At 35.0% G+C, this 21,699-nt stretch overlaps 3 protein-coding genes across 6 annotated transcripts; 2 read left to right on the forward strand and 1 right to left on the reverse strand.

Moving 5' to 3' along the window:
* The first annotated feature begins 536 nt into the window (after positions 1-536).
* Positions 537-5,661, forward strand: LOC112097232. 3 transcript variants are annotated; one of them, XM_024182008.1, is made up of 5 exons: positions 537-657; positions 904-1,022; positions 4,943-5,004; positions 5,150-5,208; positions 5,298-5,661. In XM_024182008.1, the coding sequence occupies exons 2-5, from the start codon at positions 946-948 to the stop codon at positions 5,316-5,318; spliced, it is 219 nt and encodes a 72-aa protein (XP_024037776.1). In that variant the 5' UTR covers positions 537-657; positions 904-945; the 3' UTR covers positions 5,319-5,661. The 3 variants fall into 3 exon arrangements, with proteins under 3 accessions (XP_024037776.1, XP_024037775.1, XP_024037777.1); XM_024182007.1 differs by having other exon boundaries at positions 557-817; positions 5,298-5,586; XM_024182009.1 differs by having other exon boundaries at positions 557-817; positions 5,301-5,568.
* Positions 5,662-7,754: 2,093 nt separating this feature from the next.
* Positions 7,755-10,260, forward strand: LOC18039081 (protein SCO1 homolog 1, mitochondrial). The gene is made up of 7 exons (XM_006429364.2): positions 7,755-7,969; positions 8,077-8,253; positions 8,367-8,457; positions 8,658-8,870; positions 9,364-9,453; positions 9,542-9,674; positions 10,133-10,260. The coding sequence occupies exons 1-7, from the start codon at positions 7,817-7,819 to the stop codon at positions 10,239-10,241; spliced, it is 966 nt and encodes a 321-aa protein (XP_006429427.1). The 5' UTR covers positions 7,755-7,816; the 3' UTR covers positions 10,242-10,260.
* Positions 10,261-10,927: 667 nt separating this feature from the next.
* LOC18039082 (AMP deaminase) lies at positions 10,928-20,380 on the reverse strand. Of its 2 annotated transcripts, XM_006429365.2 has the most exons (20): positions 19,744-20,378; positions 18,619-18,794; positions 18,030-18,210; positions 17,417-17,595; positions 17,228-17,279; positions 16,969-17,096; positions 16,669-16,848; positions 16,348-16,415; positions 16,037-16,179; positions 15,230-15,291; positions 14,483-14,596; positions 13,438-13,578; positions 13,129-13,281; positions 12,757-12,810; positions 12,577-12,687; positions 12,314-12,487; positions 12,137-12,217; positions 11,865-11,963; positions 11,498-11,592; positions 10,928-11,414 (listed from the first exon to the last, which is right to left on the reverse strand). In XM_006429365.2, exons 1-19 carry the CDS (start codon positions 20,114-20,116, stop codon positions 11,527-11,529), a joined length of 2,535 nt encoding a protein of 844 aa, XP_006429428.1. In that variant the 5' UTR covers positions 20,117-20,378; the 3' UTR covers positions 10,928-11,414; positions 11,498-11,526. The 2 variants fall into 2 exon arrangements, 1 of the variants encoding a protein (XP_006429428.1); XR_002904850.1 differs by lacking the exons at positions 10,928-11,414; positions 11,498-11,592 and having other exon boundaries at positions 11,871-11,963; positions 12,137-12,231; positions 19,744-20,380.
* Between the last annotated feature and the right edge of the window lie 1,319 nt (positions 20,381-21,699).

Below are 21,699 nucleotides of genomic sequence, written 5' to 3' on the forward strand. Positions count from 1 at the left end.
ATAATCTACGGATGGCTTAAACAAATAACTTAGTTTTACTCTCACAGTTTAAAATTATTGTGAGGATAGAGGATCGAGTACCTATGGATTCAAACTTCATCAATTAAACATTATGTATGATTATGTGGAGTTAGTTACAAGTCTTTCTTCCTTTCGAAATACGAGTGGGGTATAGACATTTTTCGTTTGTGAGAGTTATTTATTTGGGCAAATATTTTATAACATTTAATATAATATTATAAAGTCTCAGTTATATGTCTTATTGTTAATATAATATGTCTGAGTTATCAATGTAGTGTCTGCTTTAATAACAGTTATAAATTTCTGATGTAATTCAGTAACTTGATGTGTAATTAGTATTAAAAAACAGCTAATGGTGTGACGAAAGAGGAAGAGGTAGTGTGATCAGAGCACTGCTCCACGTGTAATGGGTTCACACTTTCGCTCGCGAGCAATGGGCCCAAAGCAAAATTGGGCCGGTCGAAGCCCATCCCAAAAAATCCGACACAAACTGAAAAAACTAACAAGGCTCTCATATGAAAGTACGAATCTGCAGCCTGGGGGCACCGAACTCAGCAGCCGCCTCTCAAGTAAAACCTTCAACGCTTTAAAGTAGGTTCCAGAAACTAGGGTGTCTACGTAGGCATCGTTTCTGAGGTAAAAATCCACGAGCAAAGAAAGCTTCCCCAACAATTTCGCCATAACATATCAATTTCAAGTCATCTTATCATCTATTTCTTTCAACTTTATTAATCTCGGATCCTATCTCTTATCCTCTAATTCCTTATTCGTTAATTAAGGATAATACGGTTTCGAGGTACCCCTCTAGTGTTTCCAAAACGACGGTCGTTTCTGCGCTTGAGGGTTTAGTTTCACCTAATTGTTTACAATTTCTTTGTGCAGGTTAATAACTGCGCGTTGGTGCAGACAGCCACGATCTATATCATGGCTGGGGGAAATTTCATGCATAGAGTGATATCTTACGTCGTTAACGAGGTTATCGTTAATGGTCTTGCCAACAGGTATATAAATCTCCGATGTAGAATTTTTTTTTGGGTTTAATGGAAAAAAAATCATATATTTTAGGCCTTTATTGTGTAATACAGTGTTGTTAGTTGATGGAAGCTTAAGCTTCTTTTTCCGACCATCAGGAATGATCTGCTCCTGATTGGTTTGCTCCCTGAAGCGAGATAATCTCAAAACTTACTCTTTCATGAGCAGTGCAAAACACCATACACTGTGACTTGGTAAGTTTGAGAATATCTCATCAGGGTATACTGCTAACTTCACCTCATAAGGCTTTCTGAAATTTGGCTTTGAGTTTATTGAACTTGAATAAGTTTTTACATGCCAATCTAATGACATTTTTATTATTGAGCTAGGATAGGCATAATTGGTTCTATAGATGGATTATAAAGTCAGCTATGAATCTGTATTAGCTCTGTATTCGCTTTTGCCAAGGATGACTCTACGTAGGCTTGTACTGACTGCAGAATGACTGCAACAAGTTGCATCTAAGAGGCTGAGGCTTGGTTCTTTTCTCCTCTTCTTCCCAACCTTTGAATTGAGTTTATTTTAAAACTCCTGTATTTGCATTTTTTTTTTTAAAATTTCCCCAAAAAATCGAATCATAACATTTACTACTGATTTTATGCACTTCAATTCTTTCTTATTTTTTGCATTAAGATCTGGCCCCCCTTATTTCAACATTTGTATTTTACTATGGACATAGGTCCGTTGATTGACTATGGAAATTGGAAATGGTCTATGCCTATCTAGAGGAATACATTTCATAAATGTGTGTCCTAAGGAAGATTGATAATTTATTTCTGTGTCCACATCTGAAATCATTCGAGAATATGGTTTCCAAATTTGTGGCATTTTAGGATGTAGTTGATTTGGCAGATGCTTAATAAGTGGGCTATATAGGTATATGTGTGCCACTTTTTTTAGTCAGTGATGACTCATTGTAGACTTGTCCTGATTGCTTAAATGTCACAGCAATTTAGATTTTGAGAGCTGAGGCCATGAAATTTATTCCCTGTTTTTTTCGATGTTCCTAACTTGATTGGCTGATTGTAAGTAGTGGTATCTGAACTATTTAAAGGTCACTATTTTAGATTGATTATGGAGAAGTGTTGATGCCTGATGATCTGAATGTATCTTGTAAATTCTCTTGACTGTATTAAGCATGATGGTGTACTATTTTGATTATTCTTGATAGAACCCTGCATGATGACAGGTGGAAGTCGGTTTTCTAGTTTTAGCATTATAATTGAAGCCTGTAGTTATCTGCTTTGTGATGGATAATTCTGCGAGAGAGTTGGCTATCCACATGCATTTATAAAATTGTTAATTTGTTATATGTCTGTATGAATAAATGTCAATGTTGTTGGATCTCATTTCTGGAAAAAATGGGTTAATATTTTAATTCTATTTGTATTTATCATTAAATATAATCGTACTAGGATATGGATTTTATGAAATTAATGAATGGGTGCCAATAATGCACTATAACGGAAAAATTGCTTCCACAAGTCAACGGTTGGCCACATCCCACAAGGGTATTGATCATATTGGGACCAGCTTACAAAAGTACAGTGAATAATTTTCAGACAAACCTTTATTAGCATAGCAGTAGCAATTGACCCTAAAATACTACTTCAAATAACGTAGAAATTTATTCACGAGTAGCAGGAACTAAATTTCTTACTATAAAATTGGAGAAAGTGAAAACTGAAAACCATCCACATGTTGATTGAACGTTCAGAAAAAAAACTTAACAATTCTATAGATTTTGGCGTGAATAATATTCAAACTCGAGACTTCTTACTATAAGTTGAACCGTTGATGTCGAGAGTTGTATTCAGACAACAGGTATATACATCTCTGATGTAAATTTCTTTTAATTTTTTTAATGCAAAAAATGATATATTTTGTTAGTTGATGGAAGCTTTAGCTTCTTTCTCTGACCATCAGGACTGATTTGTTCCTGTTTGGTTCGTTCTTTTGAAGCGAAAGACAAATCAAATATTTCATATTTGAATAGCTGCAGTGGAACTACAAACAAGTTATGTGCTGCAGCCTCAAAAATTTGAGAATATGTGTCCTTTAAACCATTCATTCTCTTTTTTTTTTTTGGTTGGTGATATTTTTTGTTTGATTGATGTGTGTTATTGGTTGTTGTCTTTGCTTTGAGAAATTATTGAGCTGTAGGGGATGATTGGATTTATGTTTGTCTTTGAAGTTCTTGTTGTAGGTGTCCAAATTGATAGAACGGCTAAAGTAAATCTGTTTGCAGTTGAGTGGTGTAAAAACTAAAGTTTCGCTCAAGGCTTCTGGGAGTATTAAATTTCCAGTGGGTTTGCTCACTGAACTGAAAATAATCTAAGAGTTTGCTGAATTGGTTTTGCCTGTTATGCAATGTGTTAGACATTGCAGCGTTAGGATCTTAAGGAAATTTAATATTGAGTCATTATACATGTATACATTAATAAATAGACAGATGTGCTAACAGACAAGGGGTGAATTTAGCCAGATGTCTAACATATATGGAAATATTTTGACTTGTCTCGTGGCATTTTTGCAACTATATCATGATGTATTGAGTGCAATATAGAGACATGTTTCAGTTATTGTTTTAGTCAGCGGTTTGTATAATAGACAACTATTGTTGATTGCGGACTTGTAAGCTTTGAAGATGAAAGCTTCCTTTGGTAGGCCGTTAGGAAATTTATTCCTGATTGGTTTGCTCCCTGAAGCGAGATAATCTCAAAACTTGCTCTTTCACGAGCAGTGCAAAACACCATGCACTGTGTCTTGGTAAGTTTGAGAATATCTCATCTGGACATACTGCTAATTCACCTCATAAGACTCTCTGAAATTTGACTCTGAGTTTATTGAACTTGAGTAAGTTTTACATGCCATTCTAATGACATTTTTATTATTGAGCTAGGATAGGCATAATTGGTTTTATAGATGGATTATAAAGTCAGCTATAAGTCTGTATTAGTTCCATCATCGCTTTTGCCAAGGATGACTCTACGTAGGCTTGCACTGACTGCTGAATGACTGCAACAAGTTGGATCTAAGAGGCTGAGGCTTTTTTCTTTTCTTCTCTTCTTCCCAACCTTTGAATTGGGTTGATTTTAAGACCCCGTATTTGCTCCATGAGCAATACAAAATACTTACTATTTGCTGTTTTTCTTTTTTTTTCCCCTAAAAAATTGAATCATAATATTTACTGCTGATTTTCTGCACTTCAATTCTTTTTTTTTTTTACATTAAGATCTGGCCACCCTTATTTCAACATTTGTATTTTACTAAGGACATGGATCTGTTGATTGGCTATGGAAATTGGAAATGGTCTATGCCTATCTAGAGGAAAACATTCCACGAAACGTGTGTCCATGGGAAGATTGATAACTTATTTCTGTGTCAACATCTGAAATCATTTGGGAAAATGGTTTCCAAATTTGTGGCATTATAGGATGTAGTTGATTTGGCAGATACTTAATAAATGGGCTATATAGTCTACGTTGGCACTCTTTTTAGCCAGTGATGACTCATAGTAGGCTTCTCCTGATTGCTTAGATGTCACAGCAATTTAGATATTGAGAGCTGAGGCCACGAAATTTGTTCCCTGTTTTTTTTTCGACATTCCTAACTTGATTGGCTGATTGTTAGTAGTGGTATCTGAATTATTTGAAGGTCACTATTTTAGATTGATTATTGAGTAGTGTTGATGCCTGATGATCTGAATGTATCTTGTAAATTCTCGTCCGTATTAAGCATGATGGTGCTATTTTAATCGAACCTAAAGAAATGACGCTTACATCTTTGTTGTTGTGATTTGTTGGATATGTATCTATGATAGCATCTAATCTCTGTTTCTGCTGTTCAATGGTTTTCTAATGTTAATTTCCTGATGGTGGTTCATCAGTCCCGCATTCCAAAGGTTTGCCGTGAGGACATCAAGGAGGATTGAAGATATTTCTAGTAAAGGTACGTCCTCGTCTCCAATCGGTTCCTCTGGTCTGTGCATACAATGATTTACAGTTAGCATAATGTATTCCATTAATACATGAACTAATTGAAAGGTTTTGTTGAGCCATTAGAATCTCACAAGTTGGTTACTGTCTCCATGCAGCTGCTCAGAAGAGAGAGGAACTTGCTGAACAGATGAAAGATTTCTCCAAAAATTTTGAGGTATGTAGCTTTTTTCTAAATTTGAGATCTTAACAGCATGTTACTTAAATCGAATAGTTTGTTCTAATCTGGGATACCATATTTTGCAGCAGCAGTCTAAGAAGCAGTGAGTCATGCAACCATGGGTCTGGTAACGGAACTTTTGTGATTATTCTTGGTAGTTCCCCTCCATGATGACAGGTGGAAGTCGGTTTTCTAGTTTTAGCATCAGAATTGAGGCCTGTAGTTATCTGCTTTGTGATGGGTAATTATGCGAGAGATTTGGCTATCTACTTGCACTTATAAAATTGTTAATTTGTTATGTGTCTGTATGAATACATGTCAATGTTGTTTTTGGAAAAAAATGGGTTAATATTTTAATTCTACTTGTATTTATCGTTAAATATAATTCTACTAGAATATGGCTTTTGTGAAATTAATGAAGGGGTGCAAATAGACCACCAATCTTCATTAGCGTAGCAGTAGCAGTGATGATCTGCGATCTTCATATCGGTGTTAAAATACTTCTTCAAATAAGGTGGAAATTTAAATATTACTTCAAATAAAATATAAATCTATTCGCGAGTAGCAGGAACTAAATTTCTTATTACAAAATTGGAGAAAGAATGTGAAAACTGAAAACCATCCGCATGTTGATTGAAACTTCAGGGAAGTACTTCACAATTCTACAGATTTTGGCGTGAACAATATTCAAACTCGCGACTACTTACTGTAAGTTGAACCGTTCATGTCGAGAGCTGTTGCCTAATATCTATACCTAAGCTCCAATTTATGGGCTATACCCAAAACATATATATATATATATATATATATATATATATATATATATATAGGTCCAATCAAAATCAATCGTTCAAATTTGTTGTGTGAGGTAGCCTAATGGTTGGTGTGTTTATAAACTAGCAAATGAATAACGTATTTACTTACTTAAATGAAGGGCGAAATTAGAATCAAAGTGGTGGACTCCACTCAAAATTAAAAATAATGATGTGAGTTTCCATTCTTATTGAGAATGAAACCCTCATTTCTTGGACTGATTATATTATCTTCACTTAAATTTTAAAATTTTTATTTTTTCTTTCTATATGTATTTGAAGAATTAAAAAAAAAATTTCATTTTACTGCTGCTACTTTCTGTCATTGTTACCCATGCTGGACACCGATGATGATGATGATGAATAAAAATAATTATGGTTATTGTTATTGTTATTATTGATTTTTATTTTTGTTGACTATTATTATTATTAACAATAATCTTTTTTATAATAAATTTTTGAATAACAATAATAATCACAATTATTATCACAAATAATAATCACAATTATTATCACAAATAATAATAATAATGATAATAACAATTAACTAAGGGCATTTTAATAATTTATAATAATCTATTATGATTTTAAGATAAAGTAAACATATTAATAGTAATGTAGTTCATTCTGTTTCCAATTCTCACAATTTCCAATTCTCACAATGTAAGATAACATCTTATTCTAGTTTTAATTCATTTTGATTTTAACTCATGTCTATTACTGATTACGACATTTTTTTTTAAATTTGCCTTTATAATTTCATTAACAAGTTTCAATGTCAAATAAAATTAAAATCGCATTTATCTCAAATAATATTGAAAGAATCTATCAATAGAAAGGTTTTATTTTATGTTGCTAACAACTCATTAGTTAAGTACTTAAGTTAGTTGGCACTCCTCTTTTTATCTATAAGTTGTAAAAAATGGCAGTTTAGTATCATGGATTCTAATATTTAATTTCAATTTTGGGTCTAAACTTGAGATCCAACAAAGATTAATTTTTACTGTTTGATGTGATATTGCAGTTACATATAACTTATTGTCTTCAGACTTAAATTATCAAAATTGACTTTAAGGACTTCTATGAAATGAATATATAAAAATTAGGTACTCACTGAGAATTTATTAGGATATAGGGGTCCAGCTGTTATTACAAAATGGAAAACCCCTTGTAGGCTTGTACCTAAGCAGGAAAGCGTTTAGGTGAAATGAAACACATAGAAATCTTCATCTTGCAACCTCTTAGCCATGGCGGCAGCTATAGATAGGGCAATAGGTCTTCCTTCAATATTTATGAAGGTCAAAATATGGATTGTATTATGATATATTTGATTTAAGTTGTTGGAATAGTATTTTTTGGAAAAATTGTCAAGTGCAACATACATACCTATAATTTATATCAACTCCTTAATTAAGTATTGAAGTTATTTGGCACTCCTCCTTTTATTTATAAAGTGTAAAAAAATTAGCAATTTAATATTACAGATTCCAATATTTAACTTCAATTTTGAGACTGAACTTGAATTTCAACTGAGATTAACTTTTAAATTTCAATGTGGTATTACACAAACAACTTATTGGCATATCAATTCGGACTTAAATTATTGAAATTGACTTTAAGGACTTCTATAAAACGAATATGTAAAAATTGGGATTTTACTGAGAATTTATTCAAACGATAGGGGTCCAAGTGTTATTACAAAATCGAAAACCCCTTGTAGGCTTGTGCCTAAGCTGCAAGGGGTTTAAGTGAAATGAAAGAGAGAGAAATCTTCATCGTGCAACCTCACAGCCATGGCAACAGCTATCGTCAGAAGTGCAAAAAATTTTCGAAAGCTGCATCAACGTTTTTATTTCCACACTCTTCTTACCAAATGCCGCCCGCCAATTCCGTCACCAACAATCGCCGATAATATTCAGCACCGAGCTCTCCCTTTAATCCAACAGGTTCATTTCCTCATTATTTCTTTCTTCCCTATTATTTCACTGATACAAAATGATAAAATATTAAATTTCAAAAACTTCACTTTTTTCTGCGTTATTTTTTTTTACAGGCTATACCTTTTGGTATTGGATTCCAATCTTTCGTGGCTGATCAAAGATTTTCAAGCACCAGTACAACAACTGGCACCGTTCAATCAGGTCATTCAAAACCTAATTCTGAAGGAGGCGACAAGTCTGGAGACTCGAATCAGAGCAAAAGCGATACTGGGAAACCAATTCGCGGCGGGGTAAATTTTCTGTTTTCTTTTCTTTTCTTTTTTTTAAATTTTGGTTTACAATTTTGAATTTTTGTAATATCAGTCTATTTATGTGTTCATTTATTTATTATTTATTTGGGCAGCCTATATCGTGGTTGAGTTTTCTGTTGCTGGCTCTAACGGGAGCTGGAATAATATGGTACTATGACAAGGAAAAGAAGCAACATATTGAAGGTACATTTCTATGGTGAGTTTTGAATATTTATGAGATTTTGTGATAACATGAATTAGCTCATCTAAATAATGATAGGGAACCCAATCTAGTAATGTCAGTTTTATTAGCTAATTGTGCCTATAGTGCAGCAAATGATTGGTTCTTTGTTTATTTTTAATTTTTCCTGTATTTTATTGACTGTAAGATTTTGTTGCTGCAGAGATAAATAGTGCTTCTCAAGCAGTTAAACAAGGACCATCAGTGGGAAAAGCAGCCATCGGCGGGCCATTTAAACTTATAAACCATGATGGGAAGAATGTAACTGAGAAAGACTTTCTAGGGAAGTGGACGGTTATATACTTTGGCTTCACCCATTGCCCCGATATCTGCCCTGATGAGTTACAAAAACTAGCTGCTGCAGTTGATAAAATAAGTGAGTTTCTAGCCTTCCTTTGTGAGAGTTGTGGCAATTGCCATTGCTGTCGTAACACTCTTTTGTGCTCTATTATGCTGTTTCCGAATGTTGTATAGAAATATGTTTCCTGTGCTTGAATGAGTCATTGCCATACCTGAAGTTGTTTCTGGAGCTAGTTAAACTAGTAGTGTCTTTAATTTTGAAGTGTTTCTACTTTATAGCGTTTGGTATACTTCAGAAGTTTAGATAGGAATCTTATATTTGAAGTTTGTCCCTGGAAGGACTGTAACTCTTACATTAAATAATCTACACCTTGTATATCAATCTTGTAATGATGGTTAAGTTGAAGGGTGTAAGAATTTCTTAGTTTGGCATACAAATAAAACCAAGTTATGGCATTTGTGTTACATGGAAGAAACTAGCATAAAACAGATGCTGTGATTGTAACAAATTGTTTTTCTCTCTCGCCACATTTGCAATTATGTAATAAATATTGTTTCTATTCTTGTAGAGGAAAACTCAGGGATTGACATTGTGCCTGCTTTTATCTCTGTTGATCCTGAGAGAGATACCGTTGAGCAAGTGCGTGAATATGTCAAAGGTGCTTGTTAATGCTCAATATTAGTTTTGTTTGCATAAACTGTGACCTGATCAATTTGCGCTGATTTCCTTGCTTTGGGAAATATCAGAGTTTCATCCAAAACTAATTGGGTTAACTGGGAGCCCGGATGAGACAAGGAACGTCGCTCGTGCATACCGAGTTTACTATATGAAGACAGCAGAGGAAGACTCGGATTATCTTGTTGATCACTCCATAGTCATGTATGTATTAGCTTTCTGTGATTCTTTTTTTCTCCTCTATTTTAGTGGTTTATCTCTCATAGCCTTTGTCCAATGTTTGTTTACAATCTTTTGTGTGGACCAAGTTACACGCCACCAAGTTCACTTCTGTTGTCAATTCTGATCTTCCCATCACTCTTAAGAACATATCACAAAATAATTTCATAATCTTGTATTCATGTTCAACATACATTTTTCTGACCTCTTGAGTCTTGATATCTGTGTGGGTTACAATTTTAAATAATTGTGATGTTTTCTCAATGTTGTGTCCTTGACTTGACTTTGGCAAAAGTGTTTGTTATTTTATCAGACAAAGAAGAATGAAAGGAGAATGAAGAAAATTCTTTTTATTTTCAAGTTTTAAGTAGCAGAGAAAGAATGATCTCTCAACTCAAATGATGCCTGAGCCTGGCTGATAATATTTACACAATCTTGTGCAGGTACTTAATGAGTCCTAAGATGGAATTTGTAAAATTTTTTGGGAAGAATAATGATGTTAACTCGCTTGCTGATGGCATAATCAAAGAGATTAAGCAGTATAAAAGGTAGAAGTGCACGTGATACTCATTCTACGCAGATTTTAAACACTCAGTACCTTCAATTTCTGCGGATTTTATTTTTCTTCATTCCCAGATCACGACTATATTTTCCGGAAAGGTTAATTATTGTACTTGGATTGGAGATTTGTAAGAGATATCCTAAAATGTTGGGAGAATTTTGTTTGCAAAGATTATGATTTCATTATAAAAGCACAATACCATCACAGTTACTCAGTACCTTCAATTTCTGCGGATTTTATTTTTCTTCATTCCCAGATCACGACTATATTTTCCGGAAAGGTTAATTGTTGTACTTGGATTGGAGATTTGTAAGAGATATCCTAAAATGTTGGGAGAATTTTGTTTGCAAAGATTATGATTTCATTATAAAAGCACAATACCATCACAGTTATTTTTAACCTGATCTACAAGAAATAGGGCAATGGCTCCCTGTACTGTTTTACATGCCTAGAGCAAATAACCACAGGTTTTAGTTATTTGCTCCTTTGACTCCCTTAGGTAAGATAGAGATTTATCCTAAGATCTTATTTGCACCTTAAATCAATGATTGGCAATTATTGTGAACGTTATGTTCTCAATTGATTGAGAGAGAATCACCAGCTTGTACTTCTGGGGGCTAAGAAGATTCCATTATTGAACTTATTAGGAATCATGAAGTAGAGAGAAACAAGTACATATGAAAAGCATCACTTGGTGTTAAATATGTTATTTATAATTCATGAGAAACAACCACAAAACTTTTGATGATAGATACTGCACGACAAAATTTGCAAGGGCAAGGCCACCCTTTTCAGTTTTCCTATTGCCCTGGGTAAGTCTTTCTTTGATAAGAAATAAAGCTGCAATAATACAAAAATTCAGCCTCGGATATGATATTATTGCTCTTTTGACTCCTACCTAGAAATAATACAGATGATCAATGTAGTTATTTGATCAGAGATACTAGACCAGCATCTGGTTGCTATAGGCTGTATTGACTGAAGCTCTATCGTATAGATCATGCAGACATCCCCACCCCATGATTTATCGTGTACATAGTCATCCTTATGTCCTCAAACTTGTGTTTAGCTACTAGCTGTTTCTTAACCTTCTTGGTCAACAACATATGATCAAACTCCGTTTGATGGTGAATGTGGAGTTGGGAGTGTATGCTCTTCACATCCTGCAACATTTAGCAGAAATCCATATTTAACCATTCGAAATATATCAGTAGTAGTAATAATAATAATATCACTTGATATTTACCTCTAAAGACAAAAGTTGTGGTCATTTTTTCACAGCAATTCTTCAGGGATGATGGCCTTCCCTAAATAAACCTGCTGCAACTCCTCTCTCCAAATCTACAGGCATTTGAATAACATGAATACTTTTGTTCAGTTAAGTATAACTTATTAAGCACAAAGTAGAAAGGAGTAAGAATGCTACTGTAAAATTCATAAACTTCAGAGTTTGGAAGGAATAACAAAAGAGACAGAAATTGTGTGAGAAAGTGATCGAAGACAAGGGGTTGCCGTTTCTTGCATTTAAGGCCTTGCAAAAACTCTAATGCTCCAAAAACTATTTGAAGGCAAATAAAAAGACCATTATTGAGATATGGATAGGAAGTTCCTACCGTATCACGGAATTCAATCCGGATGTGAGGCACATTGGTTTTGTGAATATCATTTCCATCCGGTCCTCTCTTGTAGTAATGTAATCCGATCCAATGCGACTGAAACAAATGTTTAAAAGCTTAGATCCAACATAAGTGGACAGGTTGGAAAGCATCAAAATGATGATCTATGAAACATTAGTTTTAAGTCAAGCAATTTTGGTGCACATGTAAACAGCAAGGTAGCTCACAATTAGCATCATATCCTATCATGGCAGGACTAGTGTTTGTACCTTCAAAGCATGAGAGAAACCTGATTGGTAGACTGAATTACGAGCAATCTCACAAAGATCACATGCACTCAACTTCCACACCTATGACGAAAAAGCTTTAGTATATTATATAACATGGCAACAATTGTTTTACTGAGGAGGATTGACAGAGAGAAAGAGGAGAGGCAGAGAGCTTACAGAAGCAGCAATGCTATATTCTTCCACCAAAGGTTCTTTAGTTAGATGAATTTGGAGAGGATCATCAGTCGAGAGTGAAACATTGAGACCGCGTAAGAAAAACATGGGTAAAGGATTTCGATGATAGTCCAAAAACAAAGAGTTGTTGCTTAGAGGAGACATAGCCAGACCAATCTGATAGCCAACATGACATCATAGTCAATTAGGTTTGGAAAATAACCATTTTGGTAGTCATTTTGAAAGAACTCCCTTTTCCTACCTACCTGTGCCAAATAATAGAGATATTGCAGTACAGGAGATTTCCTCAAATTGATTCCATGTGCAATATTATGAGCTGTAAGAAATGTTGCAGCAAGGTGGTCGATGTCACCAGCCTGAAAAAATCAGACATGAGACAAACTGTATAAATTCCAAGCTATGTAGAATAAAGATTCCAAGAATACCTCTCCTGCATGCGGGCGGAATTTGATAGTTGTCATGCCCTTCGATTCACGGAGCTGAAAAGAACACCTAACAGGTTAGCACTTAGAGCACCAAAATCAAGGCATAGGCATATAGTTGGGATTATAGGAGCAAAGAAGTCAAACTAGAGATAACAGAGAGACTTAAGAAAGAAGTTACCACCCCATGAGAGGATAAAAGGAAACCAATTTTACATTTCCCACTCAGGAGGGAGAGGGGCTAGTCAATAACCATAAATCTACTGAATATTAATGAACCTAAAACTTCTGTTTATTTTCGAAGAGGAAGAAAAGGTCTTTGATGAGCATCTAGAAATCTTACTGGTATTGAAGTACAAGATTGGTGGTGCACACCTTGTTTAATGTGTAGAGATTAGCATAACAATAATACGCATAGTATGAAAATGCAGGATTGAACACATTGGTCCACTGAGCTGGTGTGGGCATGTGTTTTGTGGGGCGTCTTTCTGGCTTGCTTTCATCATCCACCAAATCCAACCCAACCACCTGAATAATAAAGGAAAAAGCAAGGATGTAAAATAGATAGAGCATAGCATGAAGCTCTAATTGGAGTAACTTATCTGTGCAAGCCTAAAATATTAAAACACAATATTCTTCCCCAACACCCCCCCCCCCCAAAAAAAAAAAAAGAGACAAGCTAACCTGCTTTAAGAAAACATGCAACTGAGGATGAGAATCGGGATCCACAGTAACCTCAAACAGTGGAATAAAAATATTGTCAAGAATGTTCTGGAAAGATGTCACAATCCCCATGTCCTTGTAAATGTTGTACAGCCGTGGAAGCTGGGGATCAAAAACAAAAATCATAGGCAGCATTCAACAATCCAATCCTTAATCAAGTGCCATGGAGGAACACAATTTTTTATGGAAAATGAGAAAAAAAAATCTGTACATATTAATAGAAAGGAAAGAGAATACAATTGAAAAAGCAGGTTTCTGCTAGGAAGCAAAAACGTCCTAAAGGGAAGTGTCAATCCAGTGGAATGCCAGTCCCGTGGATGAGACGAGAACAAAAGGGGGATTTCTACCATATGTCCCTGATCCAACAGTCATCTACATGTAAAGCCAAGGTCACCCAACAAGCCTAACGATTTCATGAGGAACATGGCTGTCTGGAGAAAGGGAATAAATAAATCAATCAAATTCCGGCAGGCTTCATGAAGTGCTTCTTTAGGAGTTAAACTCCCCTTTGTCCACGTTACTAGAAAAAGGATCTCTTCATTTTCATTACCATTCCCATAAGACTGAATACAATAATACGCATTTTGAACAGGCATAAATCTATAGGATAACAATTTCGTCTTGCGAGGTAGGGATCAAACGGACAAAAAGCAGATATTGATGCTTTGTTTAAGACAGAATCTTCCAACATCGTCATACTTGGGTATCCTAGGACCAATATTTATGCACAGATGTAAAAAGCCTCTGATCCAAACAATTCAAGGATCAATGAAAGAAACAATACATCTTTTTACAGATATAAGCACAACATGTAAAGTGGAAAAGGCTACTGCTGATCTGAAAGAACTAGTTATAACAAATATGCACACACATGTGCACACACATGCATATAGAGATGGGATAGGAGAGGAAAGCAAACATTACATTTAATCCAGAATGAAAAGTTCTGCATCACTAACATTTCATAACATCTATGATGAGATTTCAGAAACAAACTTATCCATACCTGAATTAACCAAACAACATTCTCACTGTACAATTCATTGTTCACAATCCAACTTGCCAGTTGATCCCATTCACTTTGCTTCCTTCCATATATTGATATTCGATATTCAGCCATCTGCAGCAACCAAACTAAATATCAGGCATGATCAAGTGTCTTTATATGTTAATAGAAAGAGTGGAAAATCTTTCTTGTACAGTTTAATGTCACACAAATATGTTGCTCAGCCAGTATAAGAGGTAATAGATTTGCAATAAAATCCTCTTCACATTTCCCCAGACACATCTTGAATTGAACTATCAAAGGAGAAAATTTCATAAAAAGCAAATTACATGCAAATTCACTTAACAGAACCTATTTTAAGTTCATTCGGGGATATCTATTTTAAGTTTTACACTTATGATCTATCTCTCACAGGGTGACCCAAAATGTTGAACCTATTTTAAGTTCATTCAGGGATATCTATTTTAAGTTTTACACTTATGATCTATCTCTCATAAACCACAATCTGAATAACATTTGGGGGACAATGAGACTTATAGAATCAGTTCCATTGTTGAAAAATATAATACACTATAAGTCAACTTTTAACATCACCGCAAAATTTAATGATGCAACAATCTATATAACATGCAAACACACAGATCCCCCAAATCCACCAGGCAACCCTCTCAACCACCATTTCATTCAAGATGATAACAATAGCCAGAAGAGTAATGCAGAATATATATAAGCAAACAAAATACGCACCTGATATTTACTTGCTTCGAGATCAGAAAAAACTTGCTTTGTCAGCTCAGCAAGAAAACGACCTGTTCAACGACAAACAAGTAGCACCATAACTGAAGTTACAATTCACAAGAAAGAAAGTATGCTTCCAGATCAATCAAAACAAAATCATCATCGGTAATCCCTAGCTATCTAGCAATAAAAAATTATCACAGAATGCTAGTAAGAATCTGATCCCCCAAAAAGCTAAAGAAGAAAACCCCCTATTAGATGTTCAGACGAGGAACTACTAATAAAGTGGACAAATGATTTCAAAAACATAATAAAAAACAATGAATATGCAATAAGGGCAGATTTCAATCAAGAAAATGGATTCCATTATAGCATAAGTTAACTGGATGTTCAATCTGAATTAAGCATGAATCATATAAGTTACAAAACTACAAAATCCTCAACCAAGGCCGAGTGGCTTGAACCACTTCCTCGCAATTGTGAGGGTAGTGGTTCGAATCCCCACAATCTTCCTCAAATTTGAGTGAAGACAGTCTTCTCCCTTTCAAAATGTGAGTAGAGTTGATGTGAAGTTGATGTCCCTCGAATATAAGCAAAGGTTAAAATCTGAATAGTGCTATATAAAATTTAATGTAAATTACTAGTCCCAATAATTGTCTAATTGTAATAGTTTCATATAATATGAGTTGTAATCTAAGCAATAGTCTCAGGTAATTAAAAAAAAAAACTACAAAATCCTCCATAAGTTTCACACTAGTACTTCAGCATCTAATTTTATGGCATGACACAATAAATAAGAAAACAAACAGGACATACCTTGGATTAGATTATCCTGCTTAAGAAAAATTTCCCTTAGCCTACTTTGACCACAGGGATTATACTTAAGATTGAACTTATCAAAGCGATGAAACGTGCTCTTGTCTGCGTGAACATCCAAAAGATCAACATTCAAGTCGTACCTGTTCAAGCAAAATGAAAAAGATTGGAATATGCTATTACAATTTAAACATAAACAACCAAAAACTGAAATAACAAATGAAAGAAAGGTGGGGGGAAAAAACTACCATGGGGGACAGGAAATGTTGGTGAGAGAAGAGATAAAGATCAACAAAGGAAAATTTTGTTACCCTGTTAGATCCAGACTTTCAAAAACTTCTTTTAGTGTCAAGTATGTCCCATCACGGAAAATTACAACCTGATTAGAAGAACTCAAAAGTCAGATCGATACTCAACTAATAAAGTGTACTTAATACCAAATAAATTAGAAGTAGCAAATAATAACCCCCACCCCCCCCCCCCCCCCCCAAGGGGGAAAAAATTGGGTCTTTGCCAAAAAGAAAAAATTCAAAAACAAACGGGGTAACAGCAATCCTTTGTCATTAAAAAAAGTAGAGAACCCTTTTCAAGAGAACCCGACAACACATCAGAAGAAATATCCAAATTGTTACCTCATCGGGCTCTTTCCTCAACTTCGACTTTATAAACCTAAGAAGGTGTTTCTGGTTCATGCATGCAGAGTGATGCACATGTGTATCCACCTTCCTAACATTATAAAAGTCACGGTGTGGTGCACTTTTCTGAGCAAGAAATTCCTTATCCGCATTAAGCATCAAATGAAGATTGAATTTCTGCACAATGCCCATAAGAGCATAATGTTAAAGGTCGAACTGATTATTAAAAGAACCTACAAAGAAGGAAAAAAATTCAAGCATTTAAGTAACTGGTAATTATCCAGAGAAAGTAGTTACTTGCTCCAGAAGAAGCAGCCGATGATGGCATAAAGTTCTCATATTTCCCAATGCAATAACTCGAAGAATGTGATGCAGGTCAGTGAAAAAGGTTGTAGCATCCGCAACAGGGTATAGCTCTTCTTTTGCTGGTTAGAGACAGAAAAAAATACAATAAACACTAAAGGGAAAAGAGGATAAATATACATTGAAATCCTAAAACAAGTAGAACTTTGTGAGTCATGACAAAGAAGAAAATCGCAGAAAGGAAGTCTCTTACAATCTTTGTTTGGATAAACATGAATAACTCCATCTTGCATCTCAAAATGATGCTGCATAAAAATGAAGCATGTTTATGACCAGAAAAGAAAAGTAAATGAAGCATGTTTATGACCAGAAAAGAAAAGTAAGTGGCAATGGTTAACCAATGCAGAGGCAAAGGATACGAATCTCATAGGTATAAACTCACATCAGACTTTCCCACAGGAGCATAATAAAATGGATCTGGATTAGGCTTTGGAGTACTAGGATCGGAAATCATTTCTTTCTCCCATGGAGCAACTGCTTCTCTGAATAAATATCTTTTCCGCATTTCAAGGCATTCTTGAAGAACCACATAGGCCTCCATTTCATCAGGTGATGGCACCTCTGGAAGAAGTTAGAAATATAAGAAGTCAAAACTGAATTTAGCATTAATTTTTTCAAAAGAAGATATTATAAATCAATCAAATTTCATGATCAATAAATTTTTCTAAATGAAGAACATCCTACAAACTATTAATTTTATACACAATAAACCAGATCTTCCAGTATATACAATTTATTCCCTAAGCTGTCCCGAAATGTTTGTAATCATTTACTAGCTATTCAGAGTTTGTAAAAATTGATAAAACTGGCATTTTATCATCTTGCACAATTTCACATAGAGTTTCATCTAGCATCAGCAACAGTTAACCACGCTTCAAAACGTATGGAATGGAACAGACAAAGACAAAACCTGCAGACATATACTTCTTCACTGGTATTCTAAGCAGGGCTCCTGTTTGAATGTGCATCAGAAAGAGATGGAATTAAGTCAATACCTTTAGGGGTAATCTGAAGTCGCGCAAAAGTTTCTTGCTCTGGCTCTTTCCTCAGAATATCTGCAGCAATAGGATCAGGCTGAACCCCATGCAGGTCACCGGATACACTATGAGATCGAATCATACTTGAAGCAGCTATAGCCTCTGCATTAACATTCATGTGGTCTGGTAAATTTGGGCCCTGCACATTAGTTTCAAACTCAGCCCCAAAATCCTTCAACATTCTAGATAAATAACAAAAATGCAACACATGAAACGCGTATCAATCTAGTAGGAAGTAGCAAGGAACTGGCTCATTCCTCAGCCACATTCCTCACCCTGACTAACTTGCACCACCCAACAGCACCATCCCTTTGGTTATATGTGTGGAAGAGAGAGAATGAGAAAACTAATGACAAGTAACTAATTATCTGAAGTAGAAATGCGCTTCACATGCTTCAAGAAAATTTTGTTTTTAATAGATAGTTCAATTGGTAACATTTCTTGGGGTAGTAAAAGAGGTTTCATATTCAAAATCCAGCTTACATCAGGAATGCAGTGAGATTGTTTTACTATATTACTATTAAAAGAAATGTGTGGAGAAACTCACAGCATTTCCATTGGTGAGCAGATATGTGGTGTCCAATTTTGAACTATCAGTCATATTATCCTCTTCATCTGATCCTTCTACACTCTCAAAGGCACTAGCAACCGGGGACTTTGGGGAAGTTGGCCTGATAAGGTTTCCAGCCCGTTTGGTTGAACTTGCATGCCCAGCAGATTTCCCTGAAACAAAACAATGATGTGTTTAAACAAAAAGAACACAGAAAAGGGCAGGCACAACTGGACATTTTAGAGTCACTTTCGTTATAAGAGTGGAATCAGTTCCCTTCTTGCCTTCTCGTTGGCTTTTTTTTTCCCCCTTTTTTTGGTTGTTGTTGGTGGGGGGATAAAAACCTTCTAGTTGGTTATGAGCAACAAGCAGCATGTTTCAGTCAGCAGAGATATGTTTAAGCAGCAGACAATGTAATCCAAGTAAATGTGTTGACAAACATTAAGCTAATTAAGAGGATTACGAATGGTGCAAGACCATAAAAGAAGAAAAAGAAAAGAAAAGAAAAGAAATCTTTCCAATTTATTGATGGAAATCAATACCTTTACTTCGGATCATTTGGAAACAAATTCTAAAGGAAACTAACTGATTATAACTTGAAATACTGATAAACAATAATACGCCGCCTTATGGTTCCCCTCTCTTTAAACTTTAAAATTTCTTATTTTTTCCTCCTGTTTACACTCAGTTCAATTTAAATTCCCCACTCTTTTCACTTCCAGGTCATAATGTCTTCCCACTTTCCATTTATACCTCCATTTTCTTTTTCTGGAAGAACAAAAATTCTAAACAGGACAAAATTGCAAATGCAGAAGTCATTTGCCTTTCAGTTAGATGATCATCTAGAACTTTAACCATCCGTTCTCAAACTCATAAGTCCACATGAGTCTCAAGCCAATAAATAAAAATTGCAGAGCTAGAGTATAAAAATGCATAAAAATACATTATTTTCATTAATACAATCAGCAATCACACATGTAAAACACTACATAACGGACACTATCCCTTTACTCTAACCACATTTCACCGAGACATAACACTATAAGCTCAAACAGTCATGCAATAATCACTATCAATTAAGCCGAGGTAATCACTCCGGCGAGAAGTTCGTCAAATCCATACCTTCAGGCAACGTATGAAGCCTGGGAAGCCCGGCGGGAATTCCATCAACGTGAAGCGGACCGTTGCGCCTCTCCTCACCGTCAACCGCATGACCAGAAATGGCCGTTACGTCCGGCAACGAAGCCGAGCAGCGCCGGTAGTATCCGCTTCCCTTCCTCCTGGAAGAGCAGCGCCGAGCCGCCGCGCAGCCGTGCCTCTTAACATTGTGCGGCGATTCGGCTGCGTCGGAGTTATCGTCTCGCTCTCTCTCCACTGATTTCGCAAACTCCAGTAACTGAGTTAGGGTTTTCCTGTGCATGTAATACGCCGATACCGCCACCACCGACGCTCCTACCAACGCCGCCATCGCCAGATGCAGTGTATACGCGTCCATTTCCTAGAAGTTTCGGCAACAAAGATTAAAACAATCGAAAAGAAAAATAAGAGTCACTACGGGTGAGTGAATATTATCGTTGTTATGTGTTATTTCTGAGCGGAGGGGAGGTCTGAGGAGAGAAACCAGAGACAGAGAGAGCTCGAGCTCTGTTTAATTTTCGGGACAAGGGTGGCGTTGTTTCGGTATTTATAGGCGAGGCAGCTGAGTGCGAGGAGTGTACATACATATTCGTATTCGCTCTTTCGCACTTGCTTTTTAAAATTAACTACTTTCTCATTTTTACGCTCTACCTTTTAGTGGTGGCGAAAAATGTTGCTTCGCTTTGTACCGTCGCCGCTTGTCAGGTTCTACTATTATTTTTTTTTAAATTGTTGATTAGTCATTAGTTACGTGCTTATCAGGTTTTGTTAATTCTGATTTACAGGAATTAAATTATTAAATAATTTAGACGAGTACTAAGCCGACACGTGCATTGTCACGTAGGCTTCTTCCCTTGGCCTATATTTTTAGCGAAAGGGTATATGTAAATGGAAGCAAGAAGCCCGTAAAACATACATAATATCTATTTTTTTAATATTTCGCTGAGTGAAAGTGTAAAACAACATGTATATTACAAACTTAAAATGAGTAAATTGTATTTTCTGGCCCATAAAATATAATTGTTAATTATTTTTGAGTAATAATATAGTTATAAATTCTTATATAATTTTTTTTATAAACTGATGTGTTATAATTAAATTAGTTAGATTAAATATCTCTTATTCTACATTATCTATTCTTATTATTTTATATTTTTATTCAACTAATGAATTAATGTCAAATTAATTTATATAAAATAAATTTATATAAAAAATTTATACCTATATTATCACTCATTTTGATGTTCTTATTGGACAAAATTTTAATGTCAGGTTTGAAAGTTGACAATTGTACGAAGATTTTGAATATAAACTTTACGTAAATATCACGTGAGTGACTTGGAAATTGTATTAGCTTACGACTCAGTTACATATATGAAAATTTTTAAATACTCCTTGTTATATTTAAAAAAAATCCTTATAAATAGTTTCTAAAAAATTTTCTAAATACTTCTCAAACACGAGATTTTTTATAATATTATTTCAGTATTTTTTTCAAAGAATTTATCAAAATTCTTTTTTATTAAAATTTAAATACCATCACAGAAGATAATAATAAATTGTAATCGGCAAATAGCAATGCCGGCTTTTTTTTTTTTAATGCTTAATTAAGATAGGTGGGAGGTGGGGCCTGGGTACGGCTGCTGTGGAGGTGATTGGGTTGGTGTAATTAAAGGTGCGGATTGCGAGTCGTTTTCATTATCCAAAAGAGTATGTGAATTTTGCCACGGGTGTGTGACGCTGACGCACTTGTTAAAGGAGGCATTTTTTTTCTACTATTTATGTTCAAAAATTACAAAATTCAAATGCAACAATTTTTTCCTTTTTAAGCTCATCCGTGCCGATCTTAGTATAAAAGAATTTAAATTTTTACTAATTATATTTGAAGTCTATTTGATACCATAGCGTGAGATTCCCGCTTTTATTTTTTTGTGATTCCAC

This window comes from Citrus clementina, unplaced genomic scaffold (genome assembly GCF_000493195.1).
Source record: "Citrus clementina cultivar Clemenules unplaced genomic scaffold, Citrus_clementina_v1.0 scaffold_6, whole genome shotgun sequence".
Classification (NCBI taxonomy): Eukaryota; Viridiplantae; Streptophyta; class Magnoliopsida; order Sapindales; family Rutaceae; genus Citrus; species Citrus x clementina.

Excerpts from the sequence above, each read along its gene's own strand:
- LOC112097232 (XM_024182008.1), top strand. The coding sequence starts at position 946 with ATGGCTGGGGGAAATTTCATGCATAGAGTGATATCTTACGTCGTTAAC. Across the intron at positions 5,005-5,149 it reads TGAAGATATTTCTAGTAAAG|CTGCTCAGAAGAGAGAGGAA; the intron begins GTACGTCCTCGT and ends GTCTCCATGCAG. Across the intron at positions 5,209-5,297 it reads ATTTCTCCAAAAATTTTGAG|CAGCAGTCTAAGAAGCAGTG; the intron begins GTATGTAGCTTT and ends CATATTTTGCAG.
- LOC18039081 (XM_006429364.2), top strand. The coding sequence starts at position 7,817 with ATGGCAACAGCTATCGTCAGAAGTGCAAAAAATTTTCGAAAGCTGCAT. Across the intron at positions 8,871-9,363 it reads TGCTGCAGTTGATAAAATAA|AGGAAAACTCAGGGATTGAC; the intron begins GTGAGTTTCTAG and ends CTATTCTTGTAG. Across the intron at positions 9,454-9,541 it reads AGTGCGTGAATATGTCAAAG|AGTTTCATCCAAAACTAATT; the intron begins GTGCTTGTTAAT and ends GGGAAATATCAG.
- LOC18039082 (XM_006429365.2), bottom strand. The coding sequence starts at position 20,116 with ATGGACGCGTATACACTGCATCTGGCGATGGCGGCGTTGGTAGGAGCG. Across the intron at positions 17,596-18,029 it reads ACTTCAGATTACCCCTAAAG|AGGTGCCATCACCTGATGAA; the intron begins GTATTGACTTAA and ends AACTTCTTCCAG. Across the intron at positions 15,292-16,036 it reads GCAGGATAATCTAATCCAAG|GTCGTTTTCTTGCTGAGCTG; the intron begins GTATGTCCTGTT and ends GTCGTTGAACAG.